The following is a 22,723-nucleotide window of genomic DNA, read 5'->3' on the forward strand; positions in this document are numbered from 1 at the left end:
CAGTCTTAGGACACTGCCTGTCCCCGGTACATTGGTTGAAGAAGACAAATCAATCTTTATCTCCTCCTTATGTCGTTCTCAGAGAGGGATCATGGAATCATAGAATGGTTTGGTTTGGAAGGACCTTAAAGCCCATCCAGTTCCACCCTCTGCCATGGGCAGGGACACTTTCTTCTGGATCAGGTTGCTCAGAGCTCTAATTGACCTGGCCTTGAACACCCTCAGGGAGGGGGCATCTCCCACCTTTCTGGGCAACACGCTCTGTCTCTGGATCAGCGGGTGAAAGCTTGGTCGCACAGCAAGCAAACCTCAGAGGATTTGGAAAGAGGTTAAGAAAGAAGTGGAACAGCTAAGAGCTACAGGCAGTGGATTTATCTCTCCAAATTCCTCTGGATGTGGTAGCCTTCGCTGCACAGTTCCAGTTGTACACTCAAGGTCTGATCCATCAGGGGTCATGACTGGTCAGGGTCTTCATACACTTCAGCTTCATACACTTCAACTCAAGAGCGCTCTGCATCCTTCTCTGCTGGCCTGACGGGTCCGAATCCCATGTTAGTCCTGTCATTGCTGTGCTGAGTTTTGAGATTCAAAGCCATTTAGTTCCTCCCTGGGAACAGTCCCAAACTGCCCAGCTTTGGATGTGTCACACTTTCCTCCACCTCCCATCAGCTTTGCAGTTTGAATGAGGTGTGAGACACATCCCTGTGTGTCCTCCCTCGACTGCCAGTTGGCACAGAAGGGGTTTGCTCCCAAAATATTTCACTGCCAACTGTCCCATGTGCTCAGCAAATCTCTCTGGAGCTCGTTATATTATTTTGAGTGGAATTTTGTTTCCTGGTTCAAATGTAAGAACAGCAGTGTGTGCGTTGTGTAGAAAAAAATGGTTTGGCTCTTCATTTTGACTGGATTCTCCTCTATATAAAGGCATAAATTAAATACAAAAACCTCGAATACGTCTTTCAGTGTTAACAAGAAAGAGCTGCTTGCAATACCTGAAGCAAAGGTGTATTTTTTGTTTCCATGTCACAGTTTATTTATGGCATTGCTGTTCTTGGTGGTATTAAAAATGCCTGTACAGAGGCGACACCGTGGTTTTCTTTCACATCATTAGAGCCAGTCGGCTGCTCATTGTGATCCTCTCCTTAATGCAGATTTTTCTACCTCCAAGAGGTGCCTGGCAATGTTTGTTTTATTGAAGAAATCAGTTTGGTCTTTGTTTGGAAAGGATGCAGTAGTTTTTGTCCGAAGTCACTAAATTCATCCTGGAGTGTGGGAACTGGAGACCCACCCTAGTGTCCAGCACCTGAAGAATAATCAGCTGTCCTTGCCAAGCAAAATAATTCAGCTTAGGACGTGCCCTAAGGTCCCTGTGTGGTGATTGTTTGAAGATGTTCAGCTCATTTTTTGTGCCTGGTTTGGTCAGTGGTGCAAATGTTTTAGGATGCGCTGGAGCCCTTTGATGGGGAAAGGGCTGGTGGAGCTGAAGGGTGGAGGAGAGGCGACCTGCGGCAGCTGGTGGTGGAGGTGGGAGAAGAGCTGGATGCAGCCTTCGTGGTGCCCAGGAGTTTCTGGAAAGCTGGAGACACTGCTCCTCGTCTGTCTCGGAGAACTTTCCTGCTCTCCAGGCTGCGGTGTGGGACATCATCAACCCTGAGCGTGGAGCCACAGCTGCTGCTTGATGTTCCCCACCTGTCCCCAGGACAGAGCAAGAGCTGGGGTTCCTCTTCCCCTGTGCTGTCCAAAGCCTTGGAGGGGGCTTTAGGGAAAATAATGAGGTAGGAAGATTAAGAGAAAACCTTGCCAGGGAGCCCTGTGACACCTTTCCTGCCCTGTCTGGGATCCACGCTGCTTCTCCCCAGGGCTCAGTTTGCTGCAAGAAGCATCCAGATGCTCCTGCCACACCACGCTCGATCGGATCCTTGGCTGGAAGGCCAAATGCTCTCGAGATCTTCTCACAAGTGGTGTTCCCCAGGAAAGGCGAGGAGCTGCGGGCCCCAAAAATCCATGCTCAGGGTGGTTGGCAGGATCCTTTCACCACATCTAAGCATCCCTCCTCAATCCCACGTGGGCCAGAATTCAGCTACGCATGATAATTTGGCACATGGCCTTGGACTAGCTTTGTACGTGTGGCTTTGTTTGCTCAGGACCCTCAGCAGATTGTCGTGGTGTGGACACGCAGAGCAGATCTTTGACAACGTTGACATTTTTCTTTGGCTTTTTTTTTTTTGGCTGATAAAACATGAGTTTTTCGACATCATTTTTGCAGGTCTTTTGGGTGTTTCACAGATTCTCAGTGTTTCAAGAAAGGCTTTCTTCGTTGATCAGACTCTGGTTTAACTGAAGTTTGACTCGTGGAAAGGGGAATCAGCTGAGGACTCAAAATCAAACCAGTGAGGAAAGAAGAAGGGTGTCGTTTTTAATTAGGATTTCCAAATTCAAACCAAAATCAGCAGGGGAAAAAAACAAACTCCACAAACCTGCGAGAAAAAACAACGGCTTGGACTTGGACTTTAAACCACCTGGACCTGCAGGAGAAGCCCAGATGGATCGAAGGGGAGAAGTGCTTGAAGTGAAGGTTCAGGTTGCTGCAGAGCTGGTGGCTAATCAATGCACCGAGGGGAAATAGGTTTGATAAGGGAGGTGTAAATGCTCTTTGCTTGCAGTCTGGGATTAAAGGAGAGCTCAGCCATGAGCACACGTTCCTCAGATAGACAGCCACAGATTTCCTGAGCTATATATCCACTTGGAAGCTTGCCCAGTGCATTCAATTTGAAGTCCTCCAGGAGCAGGGATGAGGTTCCCTCAAACAGCTGGACAAATGATGTTGAAACAAATGTGTTCTCAGTGCCATCTAAGGGCCTCCGAGGATTCATCCAAGCCCTTGAGCACTAAAACTGTGAACATTTCCTGACCTATTTCTCTCCTAGCCTGCCTGGGAAAGGTCCAAGGGAGTGCTGAGGCCTGACAAGACAAACAAGGCAATCGGTTTGCTGTGTGCTTATCTTTGCTTGATCTTTCTTGTCTGTGTAGCTGTACTCAAGCTTTTCACAGCCTTTAGTTTAATTCCCAAACACCCCGGCAATACCCAGGCACCTTTAGCACCAGGTCCAGATCAATAAAACTGATGTAGATTTTAGAAGAGAAGACTGTTCCTGAGTGCTGTTTTCAGTGAAGGTGTCTCAGGTGTTTGCAGAGCTGCTCTGCGTTACCCTGCAGAGTGATGTGCCACCAGCCTTTCCAAGCCTCTTCACAGAATTGCCAGGTTGGAAAAGACCCACTGGATCATCAAGTCCAACCATTCCCATCAATCACTAACCCATGTCCCTCAGCACCTCGTCCACCCGTCCCTTAAACCCCTCCAGGGAAGGGGACTCAACCCCCTCCCTGGGCAGCCTCTGACAGTGCCCAATGACCCTTTCTGTGAAAATTTTTCCTAATGTTCAGCCTGACCCTCCCCTGGTGGAGCTTGAGGCCATTCCCTCTCGTCCTGTCCCCTGTCCCTTGGGAGAAGAGCCCAGCTCCCTCCTCTCCACAACCTCCTTTCAGGCAGTTGGAGAGAGCAATGAGGTCTCCCCTCAGCCTCCTCTTCTCGAGGCTCTTGAGTTTGACTGCACACTTGGAGAAACACATTCCTGCCAGACCCCTCTCTCACCAGCTGCCCACACCAGCCTTGCTTCATCAAAACCATACAAGAAGAAATGAACTCCATGAATATTGTCTTATATTGCAGTGAGTCTTATATTGTAGTGAGGCAGCCTGATTCATGAAAACCTTCATACTAGAAGAAATAACTCCATGAATATCATCTTCCAGCTGCTGTGCAGCAGTGAGGCAGAGTCTGCATGAACCCAGGTCATTGGAATGATCATCCTTGCAGATGACGGGGTGTTTGGTCTTCTGCTCTAGTGTAATGACTGAATGAGTAAACATCAGGGTGTCCCAGGAACACGAGGAGAATGTTGGTTCAACGTGATGTACTTTATAGAGCCTTGTGGTGAATGGTTTTTGTGGACCTCTAAGGTTTGCTGGTGCCACAGCTTCTGGTTGTGCAGAAGATCCTCTGAGTGAGGCACCAATGTTGCTCTCAGAAGTGAATGAACACAAAATTAAAATTGCTAGCAATGTGGAGAGAGGAAAAGAAGGAGATCAGCAGCCCCCAAAGGCAAACGCCGTCAGTTATTGGTGGGTAAAATGACCTCTGACCCAGCCTGTGGTCCAGCAGCTGAGGACACAGCCCCTGACAAAGGGCTTGCAAGACTCCCCATTGATCTCTGCTTCACTGGTGCCTGCAGGCGATCAGAGCAGCTCAAGAGAGCGACAGCGTGCACAATGTGAACCTCTGTGAGGAAACCTTAGTTCATCACAAGACAGGACCTCCTGCCTGATAGCTCTTTGATACCCGCTGTCACTCAGGAGACCACAGCAGAAGTTGGCTCTTCACTGGGAGTTTCAGGCTGATCTCATGGTGATGCAGTACGAGAAGCGATCTCGCTGTGCCCTTCCAGTGGAGCTCCACAGCTGAGACAAAAGCCCAGTCTCTTGATCAGGCTCAGTCCCACTTGATGGGATTGCACAAACTGTGTGTCTGATGACAGCTTTCTGCTAGTCCCTGCCTCTGCTCGTGAGGTTATCGCACTTCTCTGCTGAAGCTGTGGGGTGGGAGTTCCTGGGTTTGGACTTGATGATCCGGTGGGTCTCTTCCAACCTGATGATTCTATGATTCTATGACTTGCAGTCAAACACAGCTTCAGGGTCTTGCTTGCCAACTTGCCAGCTCAGATTCTGAGCTGTCAACTGCTTCTCTGCTCCAACCAGTGACCCTGGCAAGGCCACCTGGCTTGCAGATCAAGGGTGTTACCAGAAAGGATGAGCAATTTCGACAGTGTCACAAAAATCTGATTCAAAAATTGGTGCCTGCGTCTCCTTTTACAGGGGCTCATCCTCACAGGTTGGCTTTCAAAAGATCTTTCTCTTTCCCAGAAACATCATCTGTTTGCATAGATTGCTGCTTTGCATGGACTTGCAGGACTTTCTGGCCACCTTGCCCCTGATCCTAGGGAGCACCACATTCAGGACCATCTTTCAGACTCCTCTGCTGACCTAGTGGTGCAGGGACTGTCTGTTTTCTTGACGGTGACCAGCAAAGAGATCATCTCGTCACAGAATCATGGAATGAGTGGGTTGGAACGAACCTCAAAGCCCACCCAGTCCCACCCCTGCCACGGGCAGGGACACCTCCCACTGGATCAGGGGCTCAAAGCCCCATCCAGCCTGGCCTTGAACCCCTCCAGGGATGGGGCAGCCACCCCTGCTCTGGGCAACCTGGGCCAGGGCCTCCCCACCCATTTCTCCCCAGGATCTCATCTCCATCTCCCCTCCTTCAGCTGAAACCCATTCTCCTCATCCTCTCCCTGCACTCCCTGATCAAGAGCCCCTCCCCAGCTTTCCTGGACCCTGCTGGCCCATCAGCAGGTGCTTCTGGATGCTCAGTCAAGGGCCTTATTACTAAGGGCAGTGATGGATCCATCTCCTACACAAGTGTGATACCATGTATGCCATTGTGATATGAATTTTCCAGTCCTCAGCTTAAAAACTGCACTCTAGGAGCAGGACAAAAATTCCAAAGTAGTTTCATAGTCAGTTTTAAGTTGGCTCTTCAGTTCCCCAGCTTGGAAAACTTCACTGTGGTCCTTGGGGAGGCAGGTCCTGAGCAGAGGGATGGTAGCAATACTTCTCCTGAGTTCCAAAACCCTGTGTTCAGGTGGACTTTGCTGAGGGACATGGTTTAGTGTTTGATAGGAATGGTTGGACCCGATGATCCGGTGGGCCTCTTCCAACCTGGTGATTCTATGATTCTATGATTCAGAACTGGCAAAGGGAGACGGGGAAGAGTGAATAGGGGTGCTGGAGTGAGGAAGGAGGATGGTGCTAGGAGAAAGTGGGCATAGACAAGGGAAGTAGTTCCCATCCCCAGTGAGCTCAAGGCTTGGAGAAACAACTTGATGTTTCTAGACGATACCTTCATCAGAGCCCTTTCCTGAGAGGTGGTGGGTAGCCCAGGGGTACCGGTAATTCCCATTCATGCTTCTGTGTCTCCCCACCAGAAGGCAGGCTTGGAAGAATCTGTTCATGGTCTCCTGTTCATGATCATTGCTGAGGGACATGGTTTAGTGTTTGATGGGAATGGTTGGACTCGATGATCCGGTGGGTCTCTTCCAACCTGGTGATTCTATGATTCTGTGATTCCCCATGGAGGTCTTTCCACCCACGCTACCCTGCTCTGCTGTGCTTCCTCCTTCCAGGAATGCAGTGCCTGGTTCTCGGCTCTGTTTTCTGATGCTAGGTTTCTATTTTCTTGGCAGGATCTGAGCGAGTTAAATTCGACAACAGTGAAGAGCCCCACGAATACCGTGGCAGTGCAAAACCTCAAAGCTGGCACCATCTACGTCTTCCAGGTGCGGGCACGAACCGTGGCTGGCTACGGCCGGTACAGTGGCAAGATGTATTTCCAGACCATGACAGAAGGTGAGTCTTCAGCTTCAGAGACAGGATGAGAGGGAATGGCCTCAGGCGCCACCAGGGGAGGTTCAGGCTGGACATTAGGAAAAAATTTTTCATGGAAAGGGTCATTGGGCACTGGCAGAGGCTGCCCAGGGAGGGGGTTGAGTCACCATCCCTGGAGGGGTTTAAGGGACGGGTGGACGAGGTGCTGAGGGACATGGTTTAGTGATTGATGGGAATGGTTGGACTCGATGATCCGGTGGGTCTCTTCCAACGTGGTGATTCTGTGATTCTGCATAAAGGTGACATGGGATCTAGAGAGACTTGGACAAGATGGAGGTGTGGGGGCAGCTGTTAGTCCCTCAAGAGTGCTTTGAGAACTCACGTGTGTTTATTCAACCTGGCAAGACCTAGAGACCGGCTTGGGTGCTTGGTGGTCGATGCAGGACATCCCATCATCAGGCTAATTTCTGCCAAGCTTTTCAGTTCACTCAGTTGGATTTAGAAGGAACAAAAGCTATGATTTTCACAGCTGCCGATGACAAATGCAGACTTGGTTCCCTGTTTTCTAAATCTGTGATGCTAAGTAAAACAGGCCCAGCCAGTTTTCTGGCCCTGAGGCCAAGGAGCAAGGCACAACATGCATCTGTGAGACATTCAAAAAGACTCCTGGGAGACCTTAGAGCAGCCTTCCAGTACTGAAAGGGTCTCCAGGAAAGCTGGGGAGGGGCTATTGATCAGGGAGTGCAGGGATAGGACGAGGGGGAATGGTTTCCAGCTGAAAGAGGGGAGACTGAGATGAGAACGTTTTCCTTGCAAGGGTGGGGAAGCCAGGTTGGATGGAGCTTTGAGCTCCCTGATCCAGTGGGAGGTGTCCCTGCCCATGTCAGGGGGTTGGAACTGGATGTGCTTTGAAGTCCCTTTCTACCCAAACCATTCTGTGATTCTATGATAGCTCCATTCGACCTTCTTGCTAGGGCACATCCAGCTTGAGCCATGCCTGGGGCAGCACTAGGTGTCCTGGACCAGAACCAGGGCAGGAATCCCATTACTAATGACCATAAACTGTAGGTCAGTACTCAGGTCCACGCTCTGACCTTGATGAGCTTGGTAGTGCAACCCATTCTGTACCTTAGTAACCCATTCTCTCTTCTTTCCACGCCAGCTGAGTACCAGACCAGCGTGCAGGAGAAGCTGCCGCTCATCATCGGCTCCTCTGCAGCGGGATTGGTGTTCCTCATTGCTGTAGTCGTCATCGTTATCGTTTGCAACAGGTAGGGCAGCGTGAGCGCGCGACCCAGGGCTGGAGCTGTGCAAGGGGATGGTGACAGGAGACAGAAGGTGGCAGGGGTAGGAAGGGATGGAAACGGGGAGGTGAGGAGGGAAGAGATGCTCTCATGGTAGGTCTCTCAGCCCCGGTGGAGCCGTGCGGGCGTTCAGGACTCCCTTTCTTTCCAGAAGACGGGGCTTTGAGCGTGCTGATTCCGAGTACACCGACAAGCTGCAGCACTATACCAGTGGCCACAGTACGTACCGCGGGCTCCCGCCAGGCCTGGGGGTCCGCTCGCTCTTCGGTTTGTGTTCCTGTTCACTCATTCCTCGTGGCATGTGGGGAGGGCTCAGGCCACCCATGTGCATGTGTAGGCAGGAGGACCTCGGTGCTGCCTTGATCCCTGCCCTGTGACCTCCAGCCCTGCCCTGCCTCGTAATTCATGGTGCCAGCCATGCAGGGGTGACCTGTGCATGCTCTAGAAACCCCTGTGACATCTAAAACCTCCTCCACATGCTTCACCCCCTGCTGCAGTGCACTAGCTGCCACCACACCATGTCTTGCTGCCCTGCTTCCTGAGCTTGTGGGCAGCATCCCCTGTCTGGATGCACCCGATACCGAAAAAGCCAGCAAATAAAACTCCCTAAAACTCATTTTGGAGTTTTAGAAAGCAAGCTCTCTGCTTGACCTTGACTTTAAGATAGAAAATACTGCAAATAGAGGTGATTATAGAAGCAGACACCTCTGTTCCGCACAGATCATATTGAACACAAGATGTTATCATCATCAAAGAACAAATAATGACTGGAAACCAACATTTTAAAGAGGGACATTCTGTCTAACTTCAAAAAAAACCCACAACTGCTTAGACAAACTTAACTATACTTTAGCTTAAATCAAAATATTCCATATATTGTATCACACCCACAGCCTGTGGAGTGCTGTCCCCCTGCAGGAACCCACACACCTTGTGGTGCCTTTGCTAGAGCCCATCCCAGCACTCCCCAAATCCTCCTAGATATCAGCTGTATCTGTCTTATCGGTGTATAATACAATCCACAACATCTCCTCTCTTGCAGCCTCCGTGTTCCCACATCCCGGTGTGTTGCAAACCCCTCCCTCACATCCAGCGGTCGTTGCACACTCTGCATCCTCCTTCCCCTCGCTAACCCCTTGCTGCATGCTCTCTGAAATGCTTTTCTCCTCCCTCTCTAGAGACCTGTCCCCATACTCCTGCCTCGTTCCGATCTCAGCTGTTATTTACCTTTTACTTGCAGCTTCAGGATTTCTGCCTTTCTTATACCTCCTTCCTAGACAGTTTTGGCCCTTGTTCAGAAAATGGAAAAGCTCAGCAATATTTCAGCGCAGGGCTCTCTGTTGTTTTTACCTGGGAAACCTTTCCTGACAGGCAAAGCCTTGAACACCAGCTCTGTGCTGGCTGTGTTGCTATAACTCACCAGGACAAACTGATGCTCTCGCAGAGCAATTATGTAAATGCAGCTCTCACTTGTTTCTCAGCACGTGCTGCATGTGCAAACACACATTCACACTTTCTCCTGGGGTCTGGTGCGGAACGTGACAGCTTCAGGCTGAGCTGGCATTAAGAGCTGGGACATCACAACTGTCGCAACAGGCTCGATGCCACTGGATGCAGATGAGCTGTGCCCTGGGTGTCTCTTAGCCACTGTCACTCCAGACGCTGGTCCCAGACATGGTCCCTGCTCAGTGATTGCTGGAGAGAGGCTCCAGTTTATGGTGAGCAAATTGCCTCGGTGCAGGGAGCCCTGTGAGTATTGAACAATTGTCCTGAATCCTACCAGCATCCAAGATGTGGAGAGCTGTGAGTTGTGCCTCTAGTTCTGTCTTGAGCTCCTTACCTAGTGAGCTTGAGCTCTGCTCTCCTCATACACCCAGTCTGGGTCATCCCAGCAGTCAGCAAAAGGAATCATAGAATCACCGGGTTGGAAGAGACCCACCGGATCATCGAGTCCAACCATTCCTATCAAATACTAAACCATGTCCATCAGCACCTCATCCACCCGTGCCTTAAACCCCTTCAGGGAAAGGGACTCAACCCCCTAACTGGGCAGCTGTTCCAGTGCCCAATAACCCTTTCCATGAAAAATTTTTTCCTAAAGTCCAGCCTAAACCTCCCCTGTCGGAGCTTGAGGCCATTCCCTCTCGTCCTGTCCCCTGTGCCCTGGGAGAAGAGCCCAGCTCCCTCCTCTCCACAACCTCCTTCCAGGTAGTTGGAGAGAGCAATGAGGTCTCCCCTCAGCCTCCTCTTCTCCAGGCTAAACACCCCCAGCTCTCTCAGCCGCTCCTCTTCTTCTCCAGCTCCTCACCAGCTTCATTGCTCTCTGGACTCGCTTCAGGAGTATAGGAAAGGGAGAACCATGGTGTCCCACCATGGAGATAGCATGCAACATGGCATCAGCTTCACCAGGTCCCATGGCCACTGCCTTTCACGCAGCGCCGTGGCTCCTGTTCTGCCTAGCAGGGAGAGCTCAGCTTTTGCCACATCCCCTCTGTCCCCTACAGTTGTCTCAGCAGCACTCAGGCTACCAAGAGGGTACCCAGCCTCATCCAGGAGAAGAGGAGGCAGACTGGAATGTTCATCCTGCTTCTGCTGCCCCTGGAAGGGTCACAGACATCTCCATGCAGGAGTGAATCTGGTGTGGTGGCTGTATCCATAGGATCAAACACCTAGAGGTGCCTTCCCTTTACATCTCCATGTAGAGAACCAAGAGCAGCACGTGGAGGTGTTGAAGGCCAAGTTGGACGGGACTTTGAGCAACCTGATCCAGTGGGAGGTGTCCCGTGACAGAGGGGTTGGTCTCTTCCAACCCTAACCCCACTCCATGATTCTATTATGTGCCTCAGTTTAAAGCCCAAGACGGATCCTCATCACCTCCCTGTCTTGAGCGCTGAGCCCAGGTCTCCTCCTCCACTTTCCATGCCTATGGTGGGATGGTGGAAGCAGCATGCAGAGGACTCTCTGCAGTCAGTTTGCAGCCCTCCACTGCCCCAACAAGGACTTACGGGCCAATATTCATTAGACTCCAGCTTTAATAGTTCTGTGCAAACGTGGCTCTGCATGTTCTTTCTCAAACTGCTTTGCTGTGTCTGCTCCGTGCCCTTGATGGTGTCACTTATCAAGGTCAAAAAGACCCCCCACCCAAGCCAAGTTCTCTTTTCCTCAACGCCAGCCCTCAAGTCATTTCATTTGCACCTGCCTGACTCTCTCCCTCACCTTTATGCAGTGACGCCGGGGATGAAGATCTACATCGATCCGTTCACCTATGAAGATCCCAATGAGGCTGTCAGGGAATTTGCAAAAGAAATCGATATTTCTTGTGTTAAAATTGAGCAGGTGATTGGGGCAGGTAGGTGGCCACACCTGCACGGTCTCCTTTGTGATCTCGGGCTTTGGTGAGGGTTTTGTGTACTGGGAAGACTGATGTCAGGAGGGTCTTATGCTTAACCCAACGTGGACTAGTGGGAGCAAGGTGGGGCCCATCTGGTGCCAGAGACAAGGAGTTCCTGTAATGTCTATTGCTCCTCACCGATGATGCATCCACCTCAAGCGAGGTCTTTGGTGTGGAGGGAGGGAGGAAGCACAGAGCAGATGGTGAGTGGTCACCTTAGGGCGTGTAGGCTGGAGCCCGTGGGAGCAGGGTTCCTCGGGGAGACAAGCAGAGGTCTGGGAGGCCAACAAGCTGTACCTGTCCTCTCTGTTCACAGGGGAGTTTGGCGAGGTGTGCAGTGGGCATCTCAAGCTGCCAGGCAAGAGGGAGATATTCGTGGCCATCAAGACCCTGAAATCTGGTTACACGGAGAAGCAGAGACGGGACTTCTTGAGCGAAGCCAGCATCATGGGGCAGTTCGACCACCCCAATGTCATCCACCTGGAGGGGGTGGTGACCAAGAGTTCACCGGTCATGATCATTACGGAGTTCATGGAGAATGGCTCGCTGGACTCCTTCTTGCGGGTATGAGATCCCAGGAGCATGCAGCCCAGCGATTGTGTTGGGTCAGAGGAGAACTGCAGGGGAGAATTCCCTTCACTGAGCCAGTAGCACTATGCCCTTCGCTGGCTAATATCCCTTGCCACTGGGGCAACTGCTGCATAGCCCAGAGCTCAGGAAATGCCGGGTCCTGCACTTGGGGCACAGCAACCCTGAGCAGCTCCAGAGTAGGAGAAGTCTGGCTGGAAAGTGCCTGGAGGAGAAGGACCTGAGGGTGTTGGTGACAGCGACTGAACATGAGCCAGCAGTGGCCCAGGTGGCCAAGAAGGCCAATGGCATCTTGGCTTGGATCAGACACGGCGTGGCCAGCAGGACCAGGGAGGTTCTTCTCCCTCTGGACTCGGCCCTGGTGAGACCGCTCCTCGAATCCTGGGGTCAGTTCTGGGCCCTCACCACAAGAAGGATGTTGAGGCTCTGGAGTGAGTCCAGAGAAGAGCAATGATTAAATGAGCTGAAGGAGGCACCAAGGCCGTCGTCCATTCTGTGCGTGTGCCCACTCATGCTTGTGAAAGGCTGTTCCTACCTGCAGGCATTTATAAACTGCCTCTGTGGGAGGTGTCCCTGCCCAGGGAAGGAGGGTTGGAATTAGATGATCTGTAAGGTCCCTTCTATGATTCTAAGACATAAAGGAACAGTCTGATGTTGCTTTAACATAGCAGGATGTCACCTCCAACTGCTCCAACTGAATATGTGTAGGTCTGAGTTTGGAATGGATATTTCACTGAAGGCAGATAACTTCCTCAACAGGAATAGATTGACCCTTCTGAAACCTCCTCTACACGTTGTGGCAAATCATAGAATCATAGACTCACCAGGTTGGAAAAGACCTCCAGGATCATCAAGTCCAACCATTCCCATCAATCACTAAACCATGTCCCTCAGCGTCTCGTCCACCCGTCCCTTAAACCCCTCCAGGGAAGGGGACTCAACCCCCTCCCTGGGCAGCCTCTACCAGTGCCCAGTGACCCTTTCTGTGAAATATTTTCTCCTAATGTCCAGCCTGAACCTCCCCTGTGAGGCCGTTCCCTCTTGTCCTGTCCCCTGTCCCTTGGGAGAAGAGCCCAGCTCCCTCCTCTCCACAACCTCCTTTCAGGGAGTTGGAGGGAGCAAGGAGGTCTCCCCTCAGCCTCCTCTTCTCCAGGATAAACACCCCCAGCTCTCTCAGACGCTCCTCTTGTTTTCCAGCCCCTTCCCCAGCTTCGTTGCTCTTCTCTGGACTTGCTCCAGAGCCTCAACGTCCTTCTTGTGGTGAGGGGCCCAGAACTGACCCCAGGATTCGAGGAGCGGTCTCACCAGTTCTGAGTACAAAGGAGAAGGAACTGATGTCCCTGTAGCATAGCTGTGACTTGCCACGTAGCGTGGGAAGAGGTTCCTGGCTGTTTGCCTGATGATGGCAAGCTGGGAATTTGTTTCTCTAATTTGCTGTCTTCTTCTCTTTTCCTCTAAGCAAAACGACGGGCAGTTCACAGTGATCCAGCTGGTGGGCATGCTGCGGGGCATCGCAGCCGGCATGAAGTATCTGGCTGATATGAACTACGTGCACCGGGACCTGGCAGCCCGCAACATCCTGGTGAACAGCAACCTGGTCTGCAAAGTCTCCGACTTTGGCCTCTCTCGATTTCTGGAGGACGACACCTCTGATCCCACCTACACCAGCGCACTGGTAAAGCTGCTTCTCTGGAGGAGGTGGGATGGGTGGAGGAAGAGAGATGGGGAGAGGGGGAGATCCCGGAAAAGGGTCATTGGGCACTGGCAGAGGCTGCCCAGGGAGGGGGTTGAGTCACCATCCCTGGAGGGGTTTAAGGGACGGGTGGACGAGGTGCTGAGGGACATGGGTTAGTGATTGATGGGAATGGTTGGACTCGATGATCCAGTGGGTCTTTTCCAACCTGGTGATTCTGTGGTTCTATGATTCTGTTTGAAGGGTAGTCATGAGGAAGGCACAGCCAAACTCTTTGCAGTGGTACCAGGTGATGGAATAAGGGGAAAGAGGGAAAAATATGGCTTGGGAGGTTCAAGGTGAACAACAGGATAAGTTTCTTCCCCAGGCAAGTGGTGCAGCCCTGGGACTGATCACCAGAGAAAAGGGAGGAACCCTCATCCTTGAAGGTTTCCCAGACTTGGCCAACCCACAGCCATCCTGATTCCGTGTTCAGACAGTTCCGCAGTCCCTTCCTTCTTGAATGTTATGAGCATATTGCACATAGATGTTTTGGACACTCATTTTTTTTCCATTGCCCTTGCTCTCTCTGTCACTGTCCTCTCTGTTTGTTCCCTGCAGGGTGGAAAGATCCCAATACGGTGGACAGCACCTGAGGCCATTCAGTACCGAAAATTCACCTCGGCCAGTGATGTGTGGAGCTATGGAATAGTCATGTGGGAGGTGATGTCATACGGAGAGCGGCCCTACTGGGATATGACCAACCAAGATGTGAGTTGTTAAGAAACAAGGAGCAGAAACATTGAAATAGGGAGTATTCCAAGGCCAAAACATGGCTACAGCCAGAGCTGTGCAGCGTGTCCGAGCCTTCTTTGTCATGGGAGACATGTCCGAGGTCAGCAGCTTTAGAAGAAGTAATGAGGATAACTTTGGCTTTCGTTCTAGTCCCATTATGCTGTTGTGGCAGAGATTTGGGACTGCACAACATCCACCGCAGCAGGACATGTGAGCATGTCCAGGGGCATTGGGAATGCCCAGAAGGAAAGGGAGCAGGCAAGTGGAAAATGACATGTTGCCACTGACCTGAGAGCTCCTGGAGCAGCGAACAGATCTTCATCTGCATTTGGTGAAAGTCTGCTATAGTCAGGGAGTCATAGTATGGTTTGAGTTGGAAGGGACCTTTAAAGATCATCTCGTCCAACCCCTCTGTCATGGTCAAGGACATCTCAGCACTGGTGAGACCACTCCTTGAACCCCATGTTCAGTTCAGGGCCCCTCACCAGAAGAAGGATGTTGAGGCTCTGGAGCGAGTCCAGAGAAGAGCAATGAAGCTGGTGAGGGGGCTGGAGAACAAGAGGAGCGGCTGAGAGAGCTGGGGGTGTTTATCCTGGAGAAGAGGAGGCTGAGGGGAGACCTCATTGCTCTCTCCAACTGCCTGAAAGGAGGTTGTGGAGAGGAGGGAGCTGGGCTCTTCTCCCAAGTGACAGGGGACACAACGAGAGGGAATGGCTTCAAGCTCCAACAGGGCAGGTTTAGGCTGAACATTAGGAAAAAATTTTTCATGGAAAGGGTCATTGGGCACTGGTGGAGGCTGCCCAGGGAGGGGGTTGAGTCCCCTTCCCTGGAGGGGTTTAAGGGACGGGTGGATGAGGTGTTGAGGGACATGGGTTAGTGTTTAATAGGAGTGGTTGGACTTGATGACCTGATGGGTCTTTTCCAACCTGGTGATTCTATGATTCTATGATCTTCCACTTTGATGGTCATCAAATTTCCCCATGGCAAGCCTGAACTGTGATGTGTCCAAGCAACTTGTACACAACTCAAAACCAAAACCACAAAGTATTTCAGAACAGGCATAAAAATGCTTTATGCCTCTTCTCGAATTCAGGTGGAACAACGCACTCCTCAAACCTTGGGGCTCAGGCAGTTTCCATGAGTCCTTGCTTCCATGCAAGGATCACTTGTGGCTGCAGTCCACATCATAGTAATGCCATTCTCCCTGTTTCTTTTGGCCTCATACCTGGGTGGTTAAGGTCCATCTGTCCAGAGGCAATGAGTGCCGTGCAGGGTTCTACAGAAAACTCTGTTGGTGTAGGGACACTCCCAAGTGTCTTTTAACATTGTCTCTCTGAAGAGCTCTCCTTCTTCATGTGGTCTTCACCTTGCAAGCCCTCAGGACCTGACACCAAACACCTGGATGGACCCATGGTGTGCAAAAGGCTCTCCTCTTCCTGTGGTGCAAGCTTGGGTCTTGCAAACCTGCATGTTATATCATCTGCCTGTCTTCTAGCTGGTTTCAGACCTGCCTCTTGGCAGATCATTGGAAGCCTTCAGGCTGCCACCACCATCACCATCATCCTGAAAAACTCTGCCTTAGAGGGAGAGGGTGAGAGCCAAGCTCCCACCTGTCTCCTGCAACTCCTCCCTCCCTGATGACAAGTCAGACCTTTTTTAAATCAATGTAACTCCATCCATGCCACGTCAGGTTTCTCCAGAGTGGTACAATCGCCTCCCTAGTACCTGATGGGAAAGTGACTCAAGTGAGTCACTAGCGCTTGGAGCAGATTAGTGATATCTCAGCACCTTTGGCTATTTGTAGCCTTATCCCAGCCCCTGGCATCCCAGAATCATAGAATCACCAGGTTGGAAAAGACCCACTTTATCATTGAGTCCAACCATTCCCATCAATCACTAAACAATGTCCCTCAGCACCTCGTCCACCCATCCCTTAAACCCCTCCAGGGAAGGTGACTCAACCCCCTCCCTGGGCGGCCTCTGCCAGCGAGAAAAAAACATTACGTCAGTTGTTGGAGCCAAAGGGAAAGGAGGTGGGAGCATGGCCCTCTCATAAAGGACAATTCCCCTCCTGTACAGGCTTCATTAACCCCTGCAGTTTCAAGCGCTTCCTGCAGGCAACCCTTCTTGCTACCTGTGCACTCTCTGTACACACAGCCTGCTGACGCCCCTCTCCCTTGTCCTCCTCCCTGGACCTCTTCCCTCAGTGTTTTCTCCTCCTGCAACCCCAGTTCAGCTCCTGGGGGTGATAGAGCCCACGCTTGTCTCCCTGGCTGCAGGCCACCTCTCCCCAGCCTCTTCTTCCCCTCCTTATGCTGCAGGGCACTGTGCCCTAGAAGCTGTCACCGCTTAATTGCAGCCGATCCTCTCTGCAAATGAGCGTGTGGTGAATATCTGCTGCAGATTAGCCTCCTGACCCTGGGGTGTGAGCGCCTGGGGTGGCCAGGAGACAGCATGCAGCCTGTGAACCTTCGTGGGACGCATCTGCTGGCAGCAAGGCGAGCAGCTTGTTGGGAAGCTACTCAGTCCATGCCAGAGACAAGCTCTTGTTGCTGATGTGATGACCCTCCCCAGCCACGCTTACCCTGTGTGTCTCCTCCCCTCTCTCTCGAACGGATCTGCCATCCAGAGAACTGGGAGAGGGGAGAGGATGCACCTCGGAATGAGAGCCAAGAGCTGCACAAAGCACACCAGCGATGCTGCAGGTTGGACCTTCGTGTCCAGCCAGGAGGACAATGGGAGGGAGAGCTTCTTCCATCTGTTTTGGCAGCACCAGTGCCAGCCTCCATCCGTCTTGGGTCAGCCTGCCCAGCACCTGAGTGTCTGGAGCCTCCTCCCAATCCATCCTCTGCCTGAAGCCACAGCCCTAAACCCTGCCAGACACCCCACCTCACATCCTGGCTTGCTTGCCATTCATCTGCCACCTACTCTTCCTCGGAGCAGCAGCGTCCTACTCCCCCAACACCTCCAGTGTCGTTGGGCATGGGCAGAGGCTGCCCAGGGAGGGGGTTGAGTCCCCTTCCCTGGAGGGATTTAAGGGACGGGTGGACGAGGTGCTGAGGGACATGGGTTAGTGATTGATGGGGATGGTTGGACTCGATGATCCAATGGGTCTTTTCCAACCTGGTGATTCTATGATCTCTACTGCCCTTTCCCTGCTGATCTCCCATCCCCAGCTGCAGTAGCCTCAATTTTCTCTATGCAGCCTTCCTGATCCACAATGTATTGATCGCGCTGTCCTGCCCAGGAGGGTGGTACAGCCTTGCAGGAGCCCACCAGACAGTTTTCTGTCCTTGGAAGTGTGCAAGACAGCTGGACAAAGCCATGGTGAGAATAGCAGAGACATCGAGGTCCCTCCTCTGGATCCCTCAGGGGCATTTTGTCCATCTCCCTCACCTTTTTTATTGTCTCTGTGGAGATTTGGTCATTTCAATCTGCTGACCCTGCTTTCAATATCCTCAAGTTGGTTTTTTTTATCTTCACTTCTGTTTTCGTTGCCATGCACAAGGCTGTTTCCAGTGCCCAAGGTTCTTTCTGCTCACCTTTCATTGCCCGTGCTTGTGTACGTCCATCGGGCCAAGAAGGTGGGAGAAGTCTACCTGTTACAATCATCTGTCAGAGCAACATCAGCCCCTGGAAGAAGCTGTGCAGCTCCATCCTCCTTGATTCTCCAGGAGATAACAGAAGGCTGCAGGTGCAGAGTGACAGGGAGATGGAAGAAGATCCACTCACCCTTGTCCATGCGCTGTTCCCACTTGCAGGACCAGGCATTTTCCCAGGTTGTGTGGTGCAGTAAGAAGAAACCAAAGCCTTCTTGCACTGGCCCACAGCGCTGCAGTGTGGCTTAGGCAAGGTGCGCTGCAGCCCTGCTCTTTGCGCTGTAGCAACGTTCTCCTGGCTCTGCTGACTGATGTCTAGGTCCTCACTGCATTCTTCAGTTTGCACGTAGAGGGGACTCCTGGCTTGACGCACTGTCCCGTGCTACCACACTGTTGCCTGGGTCGTTGGCAGGAGTAGAAAGCTCTGCTGGAGGAAAGAAAACACAGAGGCACTTTCTTCTGGCTATAATTCACAAGCAGACCCTTCACTGAAGATGTTCTCCTCCTGGTGAGCTGTTGTGTTGTGCCACGAACCCATCTGAAAACACAAACGCCTTTTTCTGACTCGCCTTCCTCTTTCTTGGACCTGCAGGCTCACGCATCCTTGTCAAGGTAGCAGGGTTGGTCTCTTTTCCCTGATGAGGAGATTGATGGACGTGACTGATCAGAAGTCTGACTGAGCAAGCCTGGTGTCACCTTATAGGAGAACGAGACGGACAGTGCCTGAAGGGGGCATAGGAGAAAGCTAAGGAGGGACTTTTCACAAATTCATGGAGTGATAGGATGAGGGGGAATGGCTTTAAATTGGAAAGGGAAAGATTTAGACTGGGCATTAGGATGAAACTCTTCGTGATTAAGGTGCCAAGGCCCAGGTTACCCAGGGAAGTTGTGGCAAGGAGGGTAGAATTAGATGATCTTTAAGGTTCCTTCCAACTCAAACCATTCTATGATTCTGTGACATGCAGAGGGTTTAGGGAGTGGTGCATGGCTACAAGAATTGTTGACTGATAGGACAGGCAGCAGTCAGAGCGGCTCCACTGCAGTATGGTTGGCCAGTCAACTTCGGGATCCAAGAAAACGAACATTATGAATTAAACAGATTTATTGCCACTATATTGACCTCTTTTTTTTTCCTCCTCTCGCAGGTGATCAATGCTATCGAACAGGACTATCGGTTGCCACCACCTATGGATTGCCCTAACGCCCTGCACCAGCTCATGCTGGACTGTTGGCAGAAGGACCGAAACCACAGACCCAAATTCGGACAAATTGTCAACACCTTAGATAAAATGATCCGAAATCCCAACAGCCTGAAAGCCATGGCACCTCTCTCCTCTGGGTACGCACCTCTGTCTTCTTCTTGTCCTTTGATTTCTTTTTATAGATCTGGAGTTCTTTGTGTCCTGGTGGGTACCATCCTTTCTCCTCTCTAAGCCGCCTATTGAAGAGGCAGCTTGGCTTGTGTTGTTTGGTCCTTTATAGGAGGAGTATTAAAAGATATCTGGCTGCTCTCCATGGACTGGTTAGCTCTGGTGAGCAGTGTGTACCCTGCAAAGTTAGACTGGCCTCGTGGTTTCATGTACCCGTGATTGCTGGATGGTTTGGTGGCCTTGGCAGTGCAATCTCACACGTGGTAGAAGCAAATAAAGCCTCGTCAAGCAGCCTGACGATGCACCAACTTGTGAAAAGCACTGTCCTTCTTCCCCATCCACAGCCAGGATTTTAGAGCTGCATCCCGTTGTCTTTTATGGCCCCTACCTCTCCTGTATGAACTGCTCCAGAAAGAAAACTCTCCTTGGGCTGGTTATGCTCTACACAACGCTTCCCTCAGCTGAGTGGAGTTCTTTTTGGGTGGTTCTTAACACGATGCAGTGCAGGCACTGAGAGTCATGCTGGTCCAGGTGCCTCCAGATGATGGAAGGAGCAGGAGCCTCTTCCTGGAGAAGAGGAGGCTGAGGGAAGACCTCATTGCTCTCTCCAACTCCCTGAGAGGAGGTTGTGGAGAGGAGGGAGCTGGGCTCTTCTCCCAAGTGACAGGGGACAGGACGAGAGGGAATGGCCTCAAGCTCCACCAGGGGAGGTTCAGGCTGAACATTAGGGAAAAATTTTTCACAGAAAGGGTCCTTGGGCACTGGCAGAGGCTGCCCAGGGAGGGGGCTGAGTCACCTTCCCTGGAGGGGTTTAAGAGACGTGTGGATGAGGTGCTGAGGGACATGGTTTAGTGATTGATGGGAATGGTTGGACTCAATGATCCGGTGTGTCTCTTCCAACCTGGTGATTCTATGATTCTGTGATTCTGTGAATACCCACGCTTGTCACTGTTTTTTCTTCTCATTCGCCATCTCTTTCTTTTAGGATGAACCTCCCCCTGCTTGACCGCACAATCCCAGATTATACCAGCTTCAACACTGTGGATGAATGGCTGGACGCCATCAAGATGAGTCAGTACAAGGAGAGCTTTGCCAGTGCTGGCTTCACCACCTTTGATGTTGTATCTCAGATGACTGTAGAGTAAGTGCTCAGCCTTCTGGTCCCAAAGCACAAGGAAAAATCTCAGTAGTTTAGCTACAATTGGTCATTATTGAACTAGTTTTTATATTCACGTGATGTGGTTTTACTTTTATCAAATTTGTTGCCTTGTGGACTTGCTTTTAGTCTACTCAGTTTCTGTAGAACTTCTCTGTCTTGTGTGTCTCTCTGTTGCTCTGTACCCAGAGTTCATTTCCGTGCTGCCCATCCCCACAGCCCCAACATGAAACAAATAGAGATCTCAAGCCAGAATCATGGAATTCTACAGCCACTCAAGAGCAGTTTTAGACTCCACAGTCCTCTTGGGTGCACGGCTTTGTGCTGTTGGAGATAAACACCCTGCAAAGAGATTTCTGCCTAAGAAAACCCTCTGGGAGCCGAGGTGGCTTCGAGTTTGTTCTGAATTATCCTGCATCCGCTCAAAATGTCCCTCAGGGGCAAAATCTTGGAGACGGTGCTGCAGGGAGACCAGCAAATGAAGTCTGATTTCATGGCCATTCTCAGTGTCCCTTAAGTGGAACTTCTTTACCGTGTCCCTCACCATATCTTCCAAGTCCTCTTTGAGTGCCCTCATGCCAATCACAAGGGTGTCCTCAGCTCGTGTCCCCAAGAGAGTTTTGACAAATAAAGCCCTGACAAAGTTTTGACAGAACTCCCTTCCATGTTTCTCATGTGCTTGGTTGGACATAGAGACAAGGATGCTCTGAGTCCATTTTCCTTGGGAAATCACACTGCAACATCCTTTGAAACCACCTTCTAGTGTTCGCTGGCCTTTGCCGAAGTAGCTAATTGTGTCAGTGGCCTTAAGTCATTGTTTTCTTCAAATTTGCATAGCCAGCAAAATGTAAATGTTTACTGAAAGCCGCTTTGGTTCCCTAAAACCAGATGGTTTCATCACTGACCTACCTGAAGGGCTTCTCGCTGGTTTGGCTGGGCCACTTGAGCCACCAGGAAGCTTAGGAAGCACGAGGGTGTGCAAAGCCACAGTCTTATTCTGGTTTACAGACATAAGTGAGGACTTAGAATCACCAGGTAGGTAGCAAATGCAAATGTTGAGAGGATGAGACAGAAAGAATCAAAGAGAAAGAGTAGAGGTGTCACCAGGTTTGCATGAATTAGTTGCATTTATGGATTAGATCTTTGGAGCTCCCTGCACACCACACTCCTGCCTGGGCTTGTTCTACTAGAAGTATCTTCTGATATTTATACAGTGTTTGTTTCTTTTCTACCCAAAGGGACATTCTACGAGTTGGGGTCACTTTAGCAGGCCACCAGAAGAAAATCCTGAACAGTATCCAGGTGATGAGAGCACAGATGAACCAAATCCAGTCTGTGGAGGTTTGAGAACTGCGTGTCCTCCTCCTCCTCTTCCTCAAGGCCCTGCTCCCCTTCGTCCTGTATGTCTGAGCTCCGGTTCCTGCGTGTTCTGCACAGCAGAGAGACAGGCAGGTGCTCTGAGGACCATGGCACCAGGAAGAAAATACCCTGTCATCAGTAACAAGAAGTAGCCAAGAGCTTCTGGAATTTAAGCAATGGAAAAAGGGAACAAAAAAAGACAACTATTTTGAAAAAAAAATAAAAAAACACGACAAAAAAACAAACTATGAAATATTTTTAAATAATAATAAAGCAATTGCATTCTTGAAAAGGGCTCCAGGACCAATGGGAGTCTCCAAAGGAAGAGAAGAGAGCAGCTTCCTCCATCTCCTCTTTGCACAAGGCTGCTGCAGCTGGGCCCGGGCACCTCGGGAGCAATGGGACTTTTTCAAGAAGATGAATGCAAAGAAAGGTCCTGAGAAGCACTTCTCTCACGTGGGATGACAGCTCTGGGAACGTCCTGCAGCCAGCGGTCCTTCCTGAAAGCCCCTGTTTGCAACTCAAAGGGGAGAGCAAGCTGAAGCTCTTTGGTGCTGTGGAACCAAGTGCATCTCAGAAACTGATGGACTTCTTCAAAAGCTGAAGACTTTTTTTTTTTTTTAAAGAAAAACAGTAAACTGAGACTAGAAGAGGCTGTTTCCGACAAATAAGAAGGAATCTGTAATGCTTGGGAGGGTGGGGATGGGGAAAACCAATCCTTTTTGCATATTTTCTTTTGTCATGGAACACTTTTGTGAGTGACACTTTCCTAAGGGTCCGTCCGTCCACCCTCCAGTGGCATCATTGTCTCATACATATCATATGCACAAGACTTTAGTGATGTCCTCACTAGATGCCAATGATCTTTGCCCAGAAGACTTCCCAAGTACAGTATGTAGTAGTTTTTGATTACAAATGCTGACTTGTACTTTTCTTTTCGGTTGTCATTGTCGGGAGATTCGTCCTTTTCCCTTGTTTTGTTACC

The 22,723-nt window shown here is 50.8% G+C and overlaps 1 protein-coding gene across 4 annotated transcripts in view; it reads left to right on the top strand.

Annotated features, from left to right (window-relative positions):
- Positions 1–22,357, top strand: part of EPHB2 (EPH receptor B2) — a 118,169-nt gene extending 95,812 nt beyond the window's left edge. The window contains exons 7-16 of one of the 4 annotated variants that reach the window (XM_069874898.1): positions 6,363–6,525; positions 7,667–7,775; positions 7,960–8,075; positions 11,035–11,157; positions 11,516–11,763; positions 13,247–13,462; positions 14,081–14,230; positions 18,999–19,192; positions 20,209–20,364; positions 21,618–22,357. In XM_069874898.1, the coding sequence (XP_069730999.1) occupies positions 6,363–6,525; positions 7,667–7,775; positions 7,960–8,075; positions 11,035–11,157; positions 11,516–11,763; positions 13,247–13,462; positions 14,081–14,230; positions 18,999–19,192; positions 20,209–20,364; positions 21,618–21,726 (1,584 nt within the window). In that variant the 3' untranslated portion in view covers positions 21,727–22,357. The remainder of the gene's footprint in view (positions 1–6,362; positions 6,526–7,666; positions 7,776–7,959; positions 8,076–11,034; positions 11,158–11,515; positions 11,764–13,246; positions 13,463–14,080; positions 14,231–18,998; positions 19,193–20,208; positions 20,365–21,617) is intronic. The other 3 variants (XM_069874900.1, XM_069874899.1, XM_069874901.1) reach the window with 3 other exon arrangements.
- Positions 22,358–22,723: the final 366 nt, after the last annotated feature.

Source organism: Phaenicophaeus curvirostris, chromosome 22 (assembly GCF_032191515.1).
Source record: "Phaenicophaeus curvirostris isolate KB17595 chromosome 22, BPBGC_Pcur_1.0, whole genome shotgun sequence".
Taxonomy (NCBI): domain Eukaryota; kingdom Metazoa; phylum Chordata; class Aves; order Cuculiformes; family Cuculidae; genus Phaenicophaeus; species Phaenicophaeus curvirostris.